The sequence below is a fragment of the Rhinoderma darwinii genome, chromosome 9 (assembly GCF_050947455.1).
Source record: "Rhinoderma darwinii isolate aRhiDar2 chromosome 9, aRhiDar2.hap1, whole genome shotgun sequence".
In the NCBI taxonomy this organism is placed as follows: domain Eukaryota; kingdom Metazoa; phylum Chordata; class Amphibia; order Anura; family Rhinodermatidae; genus Rhinoderma; species Rhinoderma darwinii.
In genome coordinates, this window is record NC_134695.1 from 44,022,244 (window position 1) to 44,040,825 (window position 18,582).

The window sequence follows — 18,582 nt, forward strand, 5'->3', positions numbered from 1 at the left end:
AAAGTCTCATGTGCCCCAAAATTGTAGCAATAGAAACTAATGCTCGTCCCGGAAAAAATAAGCCCTCATATTACTCAATCAACGGAAAAATAAAAACGTTTTATCAGTTTTTTCCCTGTAAAAGTTTTAAAACATTAAAAAAACAATATAAATTCAGTATAGCTGTAATCGTATTGACCCGCAGAATGAAGTTAACATTCTTTTCCTGCACGGTGAACACCGTAAAAACAGAACTCCCCAAAAGATTGAGGAATCGCTGTTTTTTTTCCTTTTCCACCTCAATTTTTTTTTCCTCCAGTTTCCCACTACATTATATGGTAGAATAAATGATGCCGTGAAAATCTACAACTCGTCCCGCAAAAAACAAGCCCTCATACGGCAATTTTGATGGGAAAATAGAAAATCTGTGGCTTTTGGAAGGTGGGGAGGAAAAAACTAAAGTGAAAACCTGAAAAATGGTTGTGGCGGGAAGGGTTTAAAGGGTAACTGCCAAAATGATAATTCAAGTTTGGATAAAGTCACATTTTGCTCCCAAATTGAGGTCTGCCTGGTGGGAAAAATGTAGTGTTAGGAATCCAAAAACCTATTTTTTGATTGCTGAGTAATTCATGAATATTTTTTGATTGATTACAGGAAACCAGAAAACATATTCCGAATAGAATGAACGAGACCGCTAACCTTCACTTTGGCAAGTGGCAGAAATGTTCACAATTCAAAAATCAGGTCTGTGTTATTCTCTAAGATTAGTAGCGCATTATATATATATATATATATATATATATATATATATATATATATATATATATATATATACAATTTTTTATATCTTTTAATTTTTTTTATTTGGTACTAGTGTATCTTAGCCATGGAAACTAAGAGCTCATGTATTCAAATTTTGTGCACATTATAAGCTCAGAGTACCATCTTCAATTTTCTCTACCTACTGTTTCAAATATGCAACTTAAATAATTCTCTGGGCAATATAGGTTGGATATTTAATAAAAAAAGAAAGACCATAGGGAAGAAGAGAAAAAGACTGTTCTGTGTATACGTTTATTCAGGTGAATGATTAGGTGGCTAGAATACTCAGACTCCATAGCTCCAAATTTGGCTATTAAAAAATGCAACTTGATGTTCCTAGATACAGCAGAATGAGCCTCTCTGGAGAACAAACTGCTGCTCTAAGGGCACATTCAGACGTTGCGGAATTGCTGTGGAATTCCGCTGCGGACAGTCCGCGGTGGAATTCTCCAGCGGCCGTTTTTTACATTTGTTTCAATACATTTTTAGGCAAGTTAGTTCAGACGTCGCGGAAAACTCCGCTGCGGACCATAGGCTGCACTGTCTGTTGCGGAGAAAAAGCAGAATTTCACTGCAATGCAAAAACTGAAATCTGTGGCAAGTCCGCTGTGATATCTGCAACATCTGAATTACCTGTCAAATATTCAAATGTTGGTGCAGATTCGTTGCGTAATTGCCCCAAATCTGCACCAACATTTGCAGCGTAAAAATTCTGCTACGTGTGAACGTGCCCTAATAAGTGAAATATTATGCAGACTAAATCTGTACACATGACGGCTTCCCTCCCAGCAAAATTACCCCATGTAGGGTGTGATAAGCCGCTGACAGACCGCTTTGGCAATGCTTATCCCCTAGGAAAATAAAGAATCGAGCATGTTAAAATACAACAAGCCGATCTTTGTTTCACAGACTGTGGACAGGAGCAGGGGACAGTTAGGCTGCCCCTATGCACTTAAGGGTATGTGCACACGTAGTGACCAAAAACGTCTGAAAATCCAGAGCTGTTTTCAAGGGAAAACAGACCCTGCTTTTCAGACGTTTTTTGACCAACTCGCATTTTTCGCGGCGTTTTTCGCGCCGTTTTCGCAGCGTTTTTTACGTCCGTTTTTGGAGCTGTTTTCATTGGAGTCTATGAGAAAACAGCTCCAAAAACGTCCAAAGAAGTGTCCTGCACTTCTTTTGACGAGGCTGTATTTTTAGGGTATGTTCACACGGCGGGGGTCCGTAACGGCTGAAATTACGGGGATGTTTCAGCCTGAAAACATCCCCGTAATTTCAGCCGTACCGGCATGTGCAGGCGCTTGAACGCCGCGTCAATTACGGCCGTAATTAGCGCTGCTATTCATTGGAGTCAATGAATAACGGCTCTAATTACGGCCAAAGAAGTGACAGGTCACTTCTTCTACGCGGGCGTCTATTTACGCGCCGTCATTTGACAGCGGCGCGTAAAAATACGCCTCGTGTGAACAGACAAACGTCTGCCCATTGCTTTCAATGGGCAGATGTTTGTCAGCGCTATTGAGGCGCTATTTTCAGACGTAATTCTGGGCAAAAACGCCCGAATTACGTCCGTAAATAGGCCGTGTGAACATACCCTAACACGTCGTCGTTTGACAGCTGTAAATAACAGGTCGTCTGCACAGTACGTCGGCAAACCCATTCAAATGAATGGGGAGATGTTTGCCAACGTATTGTAGCCTTATTTTCAGACGTAAAACGAGGCATAATACGCCTCGTTTACGTCTGAAAATAGGTCGTGTGAACCCAGCCTAATAATGTCAGCAGATGCTGCCGAATTTTAGCCTACATTTTAACTAATGTGTATAGCGAGCTTGAAGAGGTTGTAAGTTTTCATTAATAATTCCTCTTTGTTAGAAGGGTCCCTAGACAATTATTTCATCGTAGGCTGCGGGCCAAAAACACAGCAAAAAAAAACGTCAAGAAATTTCAGGTAGGTTAAAATCTGCCTCAAAGTTTCAGAAGGAATTTTGAGGCAGATTTTTTTCTGCCCTCAAAAAAACTCAGTGTGAACAGGGCCTTAAACGAATAGATTTACTCACTTTCAGCATTAAATGTTTGTTTACTCAGCAGATATGTCAAATTGTCTTCCACAGACCAAACATGGCGTATGATGTGAAGTGAAGTATAGCCTATAATTATGCAAATCTTTCTTGTCTAAAATGTAATACTGGATTCTCAAGCTTTATATACTAAGCTGCTCTTACAAAGATTATGTTCACCTCGATAAAGCAGACACGTTGCTCAACGCCTCTATTTAAAAGTAAATAGATTTGGTGCGCTCCCATGAATGATTTACAAATCCTTGTTGAAGGAGTATATATAATGCAGCACAATTATTTTCTATTTTCATCCTTTTTTTTATATATCAACACACTTGATTCTGTTCTGTTAATACCACAGAAGGCGTTTTGTCCAGTGAGATACTACTCGCATTATGAAATCGATTTAAACTAGTAGAGCACCTTTTTAATGTTTCAGAATAGTGGATGACATTTAACAAGCCGAAATTGACCATTTGAAAACCACCGACTTTTTGTAAAACTGCATGTGCTGCGTGTTGTTCTGGACAATGGTTGTTGTTACGATCTGATTGTTTGCATTAAAGGCTGTGTACCCTTTTGAAGGGGATCTTTTATTTATTTTAATAAAATGTCAGTCAGTGTGTCTTGTGCAACTTTTAAATTCGTTTTTATTGAAAAATCTTTTTACTTTTTGAGATACAGCTGCTCTGTATCTTGTATACAGAGCAGCTGTATCTTACGCTGAATCCTGAACACGTCAGGTGCGTGGGACTGACGGGTTCAGTGTCACCGTGTCCTTTATGTCTCTGACGCGCAGGTTCCACCTATAATAGATCACATCTAAGTTACTTAAATGTGGTAGATTACAGGTGGATACAGTCGACTACTCTATTGATGGCGCCAAAAAACGGAAACAGAGATAAATGGAAACCATTAGCAACGGAAGCGTTACCATTGAAATCAATGATAATAGTAACGGAAAGCTATGGTTTCTGTTTGGTTTCCGTTCGTGGGTTTACATGACGGAAAGGTCTGGTGGAACCCCGACGCAGGTGAGAATGAAGCCTAATTATTACTGTATGATCTGTACAGATGATGGAGGGCACTATTTTGTGGGGTATAAGCAACTCCCAGTATATCATTGCCATTGTTCATGTCATATTGGAAGCTGCTAACCTGACTTTGCAAATGATCTCTGTACTGAAATGTATTTGTACTGAGCTTGGTTTTAGTGCTGTATAACCCGTTGAACCGCCACCATGCAGTAATACATGACCTGACAATATTTCCAAACATTCCCCTGTATGTTTGTTTCAGATGCAAATCTTTAAAATCAACTTTTAAAATAGTGCATGCTATATGCTAATTACTATATAAAGGGTCATGGGTCGGTGCCGCTATCCTGTAGAGTCACACAGTCCTAACTGCAAGTCCACCTTTCCTTGCTTGGTTGACATCTCCCTGGCTGTTCTACATCACTACCAGTCTTTCTTGGATGCGCCATTGCCTTGTACTCCATGAACACGCACCGTTCAGCAAGTTGTACTCTGCCGGCTTCATCACTGCACCGCGCATGCCAGGGGAGTACAAGGCAAAGGAGAAGGCTGGTAGTAATGTAGAACAGTCAGGGGGATGCCAATCAAGATCTGGGGGGCGCCATTTCAATTTTCGCCTCAGGCAGCAGAAAAGCTACAGTTGGCCCTGGTTGGCGGCGCCACTGAAACCAGCTGCCGCCACCCCCTCATGCACTAGTTGTATCTGCCTTACAATGACGGTGATTGGCAGGGCAGAAAGACTTGCCCCGCCAATCGGCGCCTTTCAACCGCTTCTGTTGAAAGGCGCTGATTGACGGGGCAAGTCATTCTGCCCTGCCAATCCGCGCCTTCGTTCAGCCCCAGCAGACCTGCTCAGAAGAGAGCAGGCCTGCATTGACATAGGATGACGTGGGAACGGGATCGAGGTGAGTATGTAAAGTTGTTTTTTTTTGGTCTCTTTTATTTTCCCCTTAAAAGCGTGAGCGGCATTATCTACGGGGGGAGGGCTATATGTGGGGCACTATATACAGGGGAGCTATATGTGGGCCACAATCTACAGGAGAGGCTATATGTGAGGCACTATCTATGGGGGGGGGCATATGTGGGACACCATATACAGGGGCCTATATGTGGGGCACCATCTACAGCGGGGGCTATATGTGGGGCACTATATACAAAAATAATCCTCTAGAATAACGAGTATGTACATTATTCTCGTGGAAAAGCAGTGGATTAGTTGGAGTTGGGGCTATTAAGAACTATTCCTGTTGTCATTTACACCTGTTTTAATAAATCTCCCCATGTTTTGTATAGCTGAAAGGTGGTGCCTGCCCAACACTGGCGGCCGCGTATGGCCTGCGGTGGGCCTGTGTGCTTAAAAATGCAAGGGCTGATTTTAAGTCCCAGTCCGGCACTGCACAGGCCCACTGTAGTACATAAATAAACAAACACATCCCCACACCTATAGGCCTGGTTGCTTTCCATTTGCATGTATCTGGGAGATAGAATCTGGGACACTAATATACAGTATGTGTGTAATGTTAATTCTACAGCACAACTGACTCTGGGAATTTCCTCATTATGTCATTGATTTTCCTTTCACCAAATATATTGTCCAATTTTCCTCTTTTGTCAAAATAAATAGTAAAACAGATTTTCTACCAGTTTATCAGTCTTTCTATAATGTTTAAACTAGGTGACAAGACAATCATTATATCTCTCATAACAGAGGTTGGCAACCAGAGGGGTAACTGGGAAAGACTGAGCCCCATAGCAAACTTTTGACTGTCTCCCAACATGGGTGCCACTCACAGCGCCCCCCTGTAGATAGTGCCCCCTGTATTGTGCCATACATCTCCCCATAGATTGTACCATACAGCCCCCCTGTAGATTGTGTCACCCTCCCACCGTAGATAGTCACACCCCCCTTGTAGATTTGGACACCCTTCCCCTGTAGATAGTGCCCCACTCCCCCATAGACAGTGTCATACAACCCCCCTTGTAGATAATGCCATCCACCTTTCCCTAAGTCTGGGTTCACACGTGGCGGAATTTCACTTGAATTCCGCTGCGGACACTCCGCAGCGTTAATCCGCAGCGGAGCCGTTTCTCCATTGACTTCCACTTAAATTTAGAAGTGTTCGTTTAGACGATGCGTAAAATTCCGCTGCGGAGCATAGGCTGCGGAGCGGAATTTGGTGTCCGCAGCATGCTCTGTCTGTTGCGGAGCAGTGGCGGACTGGTTGCGGACTCATGGCGGAATTTCTCCATTGATTCAATGGAGATTCAAAATTCCGCAATGAAGTCCGCAGCTGTCATGCACATGTTATGTGTGCTGCGGATGCGTCTTGCTTTTTTAACATGACATTTCTTCATTCTGGCTGGACCTATGTATTTCTAGGTCTACAGCCAGACTGAGGAAGTCAATGGGGCCCCCGGAATTATGGGAGCGTTGCTAGGAGAAGTCAGTAAATAGTCACTGTCCAGGGTGCTGAAAGAGTTACGCGATCGGCAGTAACTGTTTCTGCCCCCTGGACAGTGACTACCGATCCCAATATACAGCAACCTGTAAAAAAATAGAAGTTCATACTTACCGAGAACTCCCTGCTTCTGTCTCCAGTCCAGCTTCCAAGGATGACGTTTCTGTCTAAGTGACGGCTGCAGCCAATCACAGGCTGCAGCGGTCACATGGACTGCCGCGTCATCCAGGGAGGTAGGGCTGGATGCCGAAAGAGGGACGCGTCACCAAGACAACGGCCGGTAAGTAGGAAATTCGTTTACTTTCACTAGGGAAAGTGCTGTCCCTTCTCTCTATCCTGCACTGATAGAGAGAAGGGAAGCACTTTTTCCGCAGTCCGCAGCAGCTAGTCCGCATCAATTTACTGCACATTTTGGGCAGATCCGCAGCTGTAATCCGCAACCCGGATTAGGTGCGGCATTGATGCGGACAGCTGCGGAGGAAATCCGCCACGTCTGGCCGTGCCCTTATAGATAGTGCCATATAGCCCCCCTTGTAGACAATACTCCCCAAACAAAACAAAAATATTATACTCACCTATACCCCATTCCCGCGACGAACTGAGCTGCTCCACAGCATCCTCAACGTCGATGGGATCCCTGTGTAGGTCGGCGTGATCCAGTCACATCATCACACTAGCCTGCGCAGGGATCCTGTGCCTGCGCCTGATGAGTTGCAGGCCGAACATGGAATGTAGCCTAGTAAATGGCAGAGCAGGGAGATACCACCCTGCTCCACCAGAGTGTTTAATAGTATCTGCGTCCTGAGGGTATGTTCACACGGCCTATTTACGGACGTAATTCGGGCGTCCGAAAATAGCGCCTCAATAGCGCTGACAAACATCTTCCCATTGAAAGCAATGGGCAGACGTTTGTCTGTTCACACGAGGCGTAATTTACGCGCCGCTGTCAAATGACGGCACGTAAATAGACGCCCGTGTCAAAGAAGTGACCTGTCACTTCTTTGGCCGTAATTGGAGCCGTTATTCATTGACTCCAATGAATAGCAGCGCCAATTACGTCCGTAATTGATGTGGCGTTCAAGCGCCTGCACATGCCGTTACGGCTGAAATTACGGGGATGTTTTCAGGCTGAAATATCCCCGTAATTTCAGCCGTTACGGACGCCCTCGTGTGAACATACCCTTACGGTGCAGATACTATTGAATGTGGCATTGCTCCCACTGTAGCAGCCGTAGCGGCTGCTAGCTGCGCCACCGGGCATGGGGGAGGGCCCTGTAGCAGCCGCTATGGCTGCTACAATGGTAGTTATGCCACTGTCGTCAGTCATCTTTCCCAGACCCCTGAAAGGGGTTGTTCACTGTGGATGATCCCTTTTTATTAGGCGTTCAAAATGCTAGAGTAAATGCATGTTTTAGCTTTTCAAAGGAGAATCCATTCCCAAAAAGTTTATTTTGTTGATCAACTCTATATAACTTAAACTCTTTGGTCCTAGAATGTGAAAAAAAAATCCCATATATTCACTTTAATAATTATTTTCCAATCTAGAACTGCTGCTTTAGTGTATTGAAAAGTATTTCTATCTTCACATTTTAGAGCCATAGATTTTGATTTTATATTTTCTGGGAACATTCCTTTAGGGCCTTATTCACACTTGTGTTGGAATTTCAGTCCATAATACTGTGAGCAATATGGAACTGTATTGAACACCATATTGTGGTCAGCAGTGTCCCTTATGGGTGCGATAGTATGCAACATTACAACAGTACTTCTATGACGAATAAGCTACATTATAAGGAATCCGATGGACCATGTTGTGTATTGAAAAATACACAGCGCATGCGGGTAAACATCTGTGGGGAATGTTGTAGGCGTGACCACCCCATAGTATAACATAGGCTCTGTAACACAGATGCTAAAACCGGCCTTACAGTAGAATATATTTTGTTTAAAGAGGCTCTGTCACCAGATTTTGCAACCCCTATCTGCTATTGCAGCAGATAGGCGCTGCAATGTAGATTACAGTAACGTTTTTATTTTTAAAAAACGAGCATTTTTGGCCAAGTTATGACCATTTTTGTAGTTATGCAAATGAGGCTTGCAAAAGTCCAAGTGGGTGTGTTTAAAAGTAAAAGTCCAAGTGGGCGTGTATTATGTGCGTACATCGGGGCGTTTTTAATACTTTTACTAGCTGGGCGTTCTGATGAGAAGTATCATCCACTTCTCTTCAGAACGCCCAGCTTCTGGCAGTGCAGACACAGCCGTGTTCTTGAGAGATCACGCTGTGTCGTCACTCACAGGTCCTGCATCGTGTCAGACGAGCGAGGACACCGGCACCAGAGGCTTCAGATGATTCTGCAGCAGCATCGGCGTTTGCAGGTAAGTAGCTACATCGACTTACCTGCTAACGCCGATGCTGCTGCAGAATCAACTGAAGCCTCTGGTGCCGGTGTCCTCGCTCGTCTGACACGATGCAGGACCTGTGAGTGACGACACAGCGTGATCTCTCGAGAACACGGCTGTGTCTGCACTGCCAGAAGCTGGGCGTTCTGAAGAGAAGTGGATGATACTTCTCATCAGAGCGCCCAGCTAGTAAAAGTATTAAAAACGCCCCGATGTACGCACATAATACACGCCCACTTGGACTTTACTTTTAAACACACCCACTTGGACTTTTGCAAGCCTCATTTGCATAACTACAAAAATGGTCATAACTTGGCCAAAAATGCTAGTTTTTTAAAAATAAAAATGTTACTGTAATCTACATTGCAGCGCCTATCTGCTGCAATAGCAGATAGGGGTTGCAAAATCTGGTGACAGAGCCTCTTTAAGGTTCTCTGTTCTTACGAGACTGTTTCATATACTTTTCTATGACTTTTCAATAATATTTGATAACTGCCCATTGTAGTTGTGTTAATGGTATTTTCCATAGTGTATACTGTATGTGTTTCTATATATACTGTTTTACACGATTCATAGTTAGCTACAGGGAGGAATAGGATTGATTTGAATGGTTACGCACATTATCTGCAAATTTATGAATGCTTTGTTTTTTTGGGTACGCGATGACATGGAAAAACCTTCATTTTTAAAAGGGCAATTCATATAAAATATATTCTACCATAAAATATGTTCTAAATAACTGCAGCATTAAACAATATATAATTTTATGAAAAGTTATTAACTGTTTTTTAATAGTTCTTTTCCTTGTGAATGATCTATCTGAATGCATTATGACTCAGCTAATGAACTATTTTTGCATTGGCATGATTCTCCACTTCATACACTAGATTCATAAATTATTGCAAGGATAAACAGATGTATGAAACTGATCAACGTCTCTACATATTATTATTATTTTTTAATGGTTTTAAACACGTCTTGCTTTTCAGAATATTAAATGTTCTCCATTTTCAGGCTTAAGCTGGCATAGTGGCAAATTCCTGTCCGGAATGTAAAGTCTCAACACTCTATCTGGAATGTGCATTGCACTTGGTAATATACATTTAATTCCACATGTTCTCTATACAGTCTATGCCATATTTATGTATAATGAACTAAGACTACAGGCGCAACCTCAATGAAGACCACAAAATTCCCCCTATTATATGAAATATAGGATTTAAATGCAAAAAAAAAAAAAGTTTTTATTTGTATAATATAGTGCTTTGCATGTCTCCATCACTATGCAGTTAGCATGATAAGTCATTGTGTCTCCACAGGGGCGTATGAGATTCCCCAATTGTAAGGGTCCAGGCATTGACTGTTTTTAATTTAAAATATGAAACTGATCTCAGACCCCCTCTGTAAGCCCATCAGCACCCCCATAAAGATATCAAAGGTTTACATGTTCAAGTCTCCCAGTGGGACTAAAGAAAACTGCAAAAAAAAATCTAATAATGCGTACAAGAAATAAATAAATACAACGTAAAAAAAAGTATATAAAGTTGGGACATTATTTATCCTGCAGGGTGAATGCTGTAATAAATAAATAATAAAAAACATTGCCGGAATCCCTTTTATTTGTTAATTTCCATTTCCAAAAAATAAATAAAAGTTAATCAATCTGTCCTATGTGTCCCAAAGTGGTACCAATAAAAAGAACGACTTTTCCCACAATAAAACAAGACCTCATAAAGCTATGTAAAAAAAATACAAATGTAATGGCTCATATTCTCATATACAGCCGCGATTTTAACATTATTGTTTTTCATGACTGCAGCAGAAATCACCAGGAATATTACAGCAGTACTATCACAAACCTCTAAACCAGCCTATGTAAAAATGCGTCAAGTAGTGAAGTTGGCAAACTAAATATTATTGGAGGAATTCTGCCAATCTTAACTATAAGCACCAATGTGCTTGAATGACTCCCCTTTAAATATCCTTCATTTGCCACCTGAAACTTGTTGGGACCAATACTGATAAAGAGATGACTGCTGACTCTGCCCCCAGTGTACACAGCACAAGCTGAAAAATGTCTACACAACAACAAGTGTCAACCTATTGTGAGTTCTCAGAGGCCGGTGTGGAAATGAATATTCCAGGTTTTATTTCAAAGACATATAAAATAATAAAATTCAACCAAAAATGTTTAGAACATTTTTTAACATAAAAACTTTAAATACACAATGGGTAATTTTCTGATAATAGATTCCCTTTAACGGCAGTTCTCTGGAAGTTCTCTGTTGCAGCTAATCATGTAAAGAAGATCACATAAAAAAAAATAATGCAGTGCAAGAATAAAAACAGATTGGAAGTATATACTGAAACATGCTTTTTTTTTTAACTTTATTAGACAAAAGTAGGGTAATACTTTCCCTTTATGTCTTGAAGAAAGCAAACAAAAAAAAAGCATCTATTAACTTTTCAATATCTTCCCAGCAATGAAGGCATGGCTGTTTTATATGTTCGAAGTAGATAAGAACTACTTTGTTTAAAACCTTGGCCATTTTCTCTTCTAGGAAACATGAGCTTCCGATACTTATCCTTTCAGATTTATCTGCCAATTTCAGATACTCTGAAATACAGCCTTTTGGCTCTTGCAATTGCTTTGTTCCTGGCTGCTCTCATTATTTTAGCATGCAAGATGCGTCAGTATTACTCTTATAAAGCAACATCAATTGTAAAAGGTGAGTAGTATATTTACATCAGGGAAAAGCTCCAAATGCTGGGGAAATCACTAGAGAAAAAACTTTTGCTGCGATTTGAAATTATAAACTGAGAGATAGCTAAATTCCATTATTGGGAGTATGTCCACCACAACCGACATTAAATGGCATGGAGATTGGCAGTGTACCCCTCCCCCGTCCATTATTTTTTTTCTTTCTTTTTCCACACCTCTGTGTGCTCTTTTTTTGTTTTGTTTTGCGGAGACCACACAAAGGCCCTGTTCAAACAGAGTTATTTGCAGGCAGAATAAGTCTGCCTCAGAATTTCTTCAGGAGTTTTAAGGCAAATTTTTAACTGCCTGCACGGATTTTTCTGCGTTTTTTCGCTGTGTTTTTCGTCCACGGCTATTGAAGCTAATGATTCAATGGGAGGTCGGAGGCGGAAACTGCAGCAATAAAGGACATGCCACTTTTTGTTTCCCACAAGCGGCCAAAAGCTGACAGGGAAAAAAACGCCTCTGCCTCATATTGAAATCAATGGGGGGTGATTTCAGCTGTTTTGTGGCGCTGTTTCAGCGTCAAAACCAGCGCCAAAAAACTCTGTGTGAACTGGCCCAAAGGCCTTTACTTTTTTATTAACTAAATATACAGTATCACCGCTATTTTGTTTCATCTGCTACTACTTGCTACATTCTTGATGTGTACTGCAGGGCTGTATTGACTTACATTTTTATGTATTGCTTTGGTTATTATGTCAAAATGTTTTTCACATATCTCTTAAAAAAAACTATTGAAATATAAGAATGTTTATTTCAATTATATTCCTTTAAATGGGGGTAAGCTGCCAAACCAGACACAGCAATTTTTTTTTCTAATCCCAGACAGTCCCTTTAATAGCTTGCCAGTCCTGTGAAGCACATTTTTAAGAAAGGGAATTTAAGGGGGTTGGTTCCTTTTAGCCCTCCTCACCCTATCCTTGCTCTCTAACACGAACATGTCTATAAAACCCTGGGATTTTTTTGGGAGAGTAAAAACATTGAGGGCTGTTTAGCAATACAAGCAAACCCTACAAGAGGTTTGCCACTCTCTCCCACCCATGTGAAGCATTCCTTGACCGGTAAAACAACGCTTACTTACAAAAGTGTTGGAAAGCTGATAAAAGCTCTGCGTGACACTGAAGCCCTGCCAATTTTTTCCCAAAGATTTGTGCGGTGGTAAAAGTTTTACAGGGGCTCCATGGCATTTGGCCTAACAATATTTTGCAATGTATTTACGTCAGAAAATCAGTATCACTGCATTGATACATTTTTCAATAGTGCGTGTTGGGACCTAAGGGACATGTTTGGGCGGTTTATTATCAAAGATAGGTTAAAACGTTGTTAATTGTTGGCAGTGGATTTTGGTGAATAATACCAGTAATTTTGGTAGTAATATATTGCCAGTAAGCACAAGCCTTTGTATGACTGCTTTTTCTTCGTATGTAACTGTTTACTATTGCAGACAAGAAGTTCATCAGTGGTTCTAATGTTGAAAAGAAAACGGAAGGAAATATTCTTGTAAAAAGTTTATCTCCTGGATTTTTTGAGGTTGCAAGAAAGGAACAGGACTCAAAGGCAAGTTCAATTACAGCTAGTAGGGGTGGTCCGCTATATGATCAGTTTATTGTCAAGCGACCTTTCTAACAAGCCGGAAGTATCTCTGGGACTCCAACTGAAATCTGTGTGTAAAACTAGCAGGAAATGTTCAATCTCCTTGCTACCACAGGGGGGGGGGGGTACTCATTATCCAGCTCATTATCATCATGCCAATAACCTCACCTGGTCTGGCTACTCCACAAGTACACAAGATCAGCTGAACTGTGTCTGCACTCTGTTGGATCTCTGTAGTAGAACACAGTTCTTCCAACTATTTCTATGTGCCACCCAGGTTGAAATGTTAATCCACTACACAGCTAGGACTTATTCACGTGGAGCAGTCAGATTGCGGTAAAAAAAAAATATTTTCTCAGACAGAGAATGAATGGAGAGGTGGCCGAGCACAGATATGCCACATTACTAAGAGGGGAATACACCTTATAGCCAAAAGGGTAGAAGTGTGGCTATTTCTATTGCAACTACTAACACCCTTCTATGCACAGTAGTAAATGGACACATTGAACATTACCCAAATAATAACTAAAAACAATTTCCAGCTTCTATCATCTGGCTATACTGTTCTATGCGTAATAGCCCCCAAAGACCTTGGTACCTATAATAATTAGCTCAGAACATTATCCTATGGCCCATTTCTATGGCAGGCAAACCCCTTAGTCTTCTTCAAATTAAAATTCCTAAAAAATGGTGCAAAACAGGAAAAGGTGTAATTTGAAGCTCCTCAGTCCCAATACAAAATCTGTAACAGGGCCCCCCTCATGTGGCAGAATGTCCTTTGGGTGCCAGGGCCAGTTTGTGTCTGCTTCCTCAACACCTCCTGTAGCTACGCTTCTGCATAAGGGAATTAAATTATCAAACGATTATTTAATTGAAAACCTAGAGATCATTTGTCAAAAACTTTGATTCAAACTAAAAAAGTCTTGACAAATGCTCTTTAGAATGACTTTGCATGAACAATTTTTATTTCAATACTAGTAGCATCTCTAATAATAAATTATGAAGTCCAAACAATGGTTTCAAAGTGATCCTGCATGTAGTACATGATGTTTTCTTTTACTAGATCCAACTCATGCAGAAGGAAATGGAGAAACTGGAAGTACACTTAACCCCTTCATCGCCCAGTACAGAAAGCCTGGATGACGTTGGCAGTGATACTGATCATCCTCAGGGGCCCAGGGGAAAGCTTAAATTTAATCTTCATTATAATAAAAAGACCACAACCTTAAGACTCAATGTCATTGAAGCTACAGATCTTCCAGAATACAGCAGAGATCCATTTGTAAGGATTCGAGTCTTTTCCAAAGCTGATGAACAATCTGAAGTCCAATCTGTCCTTCATGAATGTGAAACCAGGGTAGTCAAAAACAGCAGAAATCCAATGTTTGATGAAGATTTTTCATTTTCTCTAAAGGATTACCCATTATCAAACATAAGTCTAAAGCTTGAGGTATAGTATCTCTAGTTCTTTCTTTAGCTGAAAAATGCAAAACCAGTGTATTTAATATTTTGTTCTGTTTGTGCCATTGATCCGCCCCCCCAGTATTTAAAGGGGTCATCTCACAAAGACAGCCCCTTTCCATATGCTCTATTAGGGCTTATGGTTGTCACAGAGGGAGGTCCCAGGCATGAGACCCCATCCAATAACCAGAGCGGGAAGCGGTTTATTTCAATGGCCTGCATGTAATACTTCTGTCACAAGTACAACAGAGGTGTGGTGTGAACCCACTCTGTTTCCAACGGATTTGGCGTGGTGCTAAACAGGGAACGGAGTCTAATGAATACCTAGATATTCACCATTTAACCTCCGTACGTTGATGTGGACTTCACTGCCAGGGACGCAGGTTGCTGCCCCTGAAGTAGTCTCCATTGGCAACAGCTGACGTAAATATACTAAATAGCAAAAACAGTAGGCAAGTACAAAGTCAAAACTACCAAAGGACAGGCGGCAGTCACTTAGCGTAAGAAAAGCCAGAAGTAAAGGGAGGCAAAGTTCGGTTGTAATGACAGACAGGTAAAAGGTAAGGTCGGGCGGCAGACAAGACGTGGTCAAAGTTCAGGCAGAGTCAGCAATGGTAATCCAAATGGTAATCCACCAGGGAAACTAACTTCAAATTAACAAACCTAATTTCTCATTCATGGAGCAAAGAGGAAGGGTACCTTTTGAAAGCTGGGTGGATTGGCGCACTGGCTCTTTAAGCGAGGAAGTCAGTGCGCGCACAAGCAGCAGTAGAGCCAAGAAGAGAGCGCCGGCAGTATAGGAGGCCATAAGCAGAGCTGCTTAGCAGAACAGGGGACTGTCGGTCAGGACACAGTAGGCAAGAGGACGTCAGTGAGCGGGTGAATACATTGGAGCATTGGCCATGATAGTACCCCACTCCCTATGGGGTGTGTGAGGAAACTGACAATAGAATTTCTCGATAAGAGAAAGAGAGTGAAAATTCTCCTCAGGTTTTCACAACCTCTCCCAGGACCAACTTTCTTCTTTTCAATCAGGAAAAAGAGTTTCCCTCCAAATATTTTGGCATCAAGAATTTTACTAACCTCTGATTCAGCATCATCACCTGAAGAGGAGACTGGTGTATGAGAATTCTTCTTGGAGAAACGATTAAAGGGAATTTCCCACAAACACTTTTGTGATGGATAGGGAATACATGTCTGATCGCTAGGGGTCCGACCGCTGGGACCACCAGTGATGAGGAGAAATGGGGACCGAAAGTACCCTGAAGTGCTCCATGAGAAAGGAGCGCTGGTGCACTTGCTCGAGCAGCGCTCCATTTATTTCTATGGAGCTGCCAGAGACAGTGGTTCCCAAAAATCCCATAAAAATGAATGGAGCGCTGGCCGAGCATGCGCACCAGCGCTCCATTCTCATGGAGCACTTCAGGGGACTTTCGGTCCTGCGTTCTCATCACTGGGGGTCCCAGTGGTTGGACCCCTAGCGATCACACAGGTATTCCCTATCTTCTGGATAGCGGATACATGTGTTTTGATAAGAAAACCCTTTAAGGACCAGAGAAGCGATACATGGGAAAAGCATTAGGTATATGCAAAGACTGAGGAAGACAAAGTTTCTAAGAAACAGTGTTAATCTGTTTCAAGACAACATAGGCACCTAAAAATTAATGAGCAAATTTGAAACAGAGTCTTCAGATGGATATGTTTGTAGGATAGCCAAATGTTGTCACCTGGAGGGAACTAAAGGAGGACTCCTGCGGTTTTTGTCAGCATTTTTCTTGAAGCGAGTAACCTATATGTTTATAGACTCTTTGACTTCTTGCCGGTTGCGCAAGAAATCAGCTTGAGAAATGTTGGGTGCTGTGGCTCCAGAGAGAGTGGGAACTGGAAGAAGAAATCTTGAATGTTGTCCATACGCAAAAAAAAGGGTAAGACTGGGTGAATTGACTTATATTGTTATTATAGGCAAGCTCTTCCCAGTTTCTGCAAGAGCGGCCAAACAAGTAGCGAAATGGAGGCCAGGTAATAGTCTGAAATGTGCCATCTTTGAGAAACGGTCAACAACGACCAAGATCACGGTACAGCCAGAGGAACTTGGTAAGTCGGTAATAAAATCCATAGATGTGCGAGTCCAAGAAGAGTCGGGAATAAGCAAAGGATGTAACCCTGCAGGCCTTTGATGTGAAGCTTTGTTTTGAGCACAAGTGGAACAAGATGCAGCATAATCCTTATTGTCCCAAACTAAGGCCACCAGTAGTGATAAGAGACTAAATTCAGATTTATCCGTATTCCAGGGTGTGCAGTGAACTTAGAGGAATTAAACCATGGACGCTACACTGGGTGCTGTCTGAAGGTTAAGTACATTTTTATGGTTGGTATAAATGGTAATAGGATGACAAGCTACTTCCAACAAATGTCCTCATTCTTCGAGGGCCAACTTGATGGCCAGGAGTTCACGATCACAGATGCCATCATTTTACTCGGCTAAGGAGAAGGCCTTGGAGAAAAGCACACTGGAAATAATTTGACCTTTTATCCCTTTTTTGAGAAAGAACAGCACTCCCTCCTACTAATGAAGTGTCCACTTCCAGAACAAAAGATTTACTGGGGTCCGGTCTATGGAGATCCGGGGCAGAGGAGAAGGCTTGTTTTAAACTCAGGAAAGCTGAGCTAGCCTCAGGAGTCCAATCTTTCGCATTAACACCTTTTTTTAATAGGAGAAGAGATCGGTGCCACCAAAAAAGAAAAACGAGGAATAAATTGCAGATAATTGACAAATCCTAAAAATCGCTGTGTGGCTTTGAGTACTTGGGAACAAGGCCACTTGAGTACTGTAAATAATTTGAGTGCATTCCTTTGAAGACCTTGTTTTCAAATTATATAACCTAGGAAATGTGAACTGGATCTTTCAAAAAGACACTTCTCTATCTGGGCATATAAATGGTTCTCCCTGAGACACCGCAAGACAAGTCGTATTTGTTTTCAAATGTACAGATATGGGGAGAATACAAGAATATCATCCAAATACACAACTGTAATAGAGATCTGGTCATTAACAAATTCTTGGAAGACAGGTGAAGCGTAACTGAGATCAAAAGGCATGGACCAGGTATTCAAAGTGTCGATCTCTAGTATTAAATCTCTATCTCTTATTCCATTCTTCCCCTTTATGAATGCAAATTAAATTGTAGGCACCATGAAAATCAAGTTTAGTAAAAAATCTTTGCCCCCTGTAGTTGGTTAAAAATCTCTGAAATTATTGACAGAGAATATTTGTTCTTTATTGTGTTGTCTGAGATACCATCATATTTTCAAAAACCCCTTTGATGCATGTAATTTATAAATGTAAATGTATTTGTAATATACTTACATTTTCCAAAGTGGCCCCGTTTCCAGATCCTCCCGTGGGGAACTTGACGGGTGACGTCACTCTCTGTACTTGCTCTGCCGCTTTGTTGATCTTGAATTCTTTGCCGGGTATACGACACGTCACTTGTCACGTGGTGTATATCGGCTTGTTCTGCTTCACAGCCCGTAACGCGCATGCGCTGTCACTGCTGTACTTGTGGTCCCTGCTGTTCTCGAGATAACAGCAGGGGCCGCGCATGCGCCTTACAACAGAACAAGCCGATATACACCACGTCACAAGTGACGTGTCGTATACCCGGCAAAGAATTCAAGATCAACAAAGTGGCAGAGCCAGTGCAGAGAGTGACGTCACCCATCAAGTACCCCACGGCAGAATCTGGAAATGGGGCCACTTTTGAAACGATAAGTATATTACAAATATATTTACATTTATAAATTACATGCATTAAAGGGGTTTTTGAAAATATGATGGTATCTCGGACAACCCCTTTAAGCCCCCGATAGTCAATACAAGGGCCATAAATTACTGTCTTTTTCTCTTAATGAAAAAGAAGACAGCTCCAACCGTTGATGAGGATTTTCCATCCTGTTCCAAGTTTTCTGGATAGAAGGTAACATTGCCTCAACCTCTGGAAGGGACA

At 41.7% G+C, this 18,582-nt stretch overlaps 1 protein-coding gene across 1 annotated transcript in view; it reads left to right on the forward strand.

Moving 5' to 3' along the window:
• Window positions 1–18,582, forward strand: part of LOC142660342 (synaptotagmin-2-like) — an 83,154-nt gene that overhangs the window by 21,304 nt on the left and 43,268 nt on the right. The window contains exons 3-7 of the mRNA XM_075836943.1: window positions 634–723; window positions 9,772–9,849; window positions 11,319–11,486; window positions 12,966–13,078; window positions 14,178–14,564. Of these exons, the coding sequence (XP_075693058.1) occupies window positions 9,834–9,849; window positions 11,319–11,486; window positions 12,966–13,078; window positions 14,178–14,564 (684 nt within the window). The 5' untranslated portion in view covers window positions 634–723; window positions 9,772–9,833. The remainder of the gene's footprint in view (window positions 1–633; window positions 724–9,771; window positions 9,850–11,318; window positions 11,487–12,965; window positions 13,079–14,177; window positions 14,565–18,582) is intronic.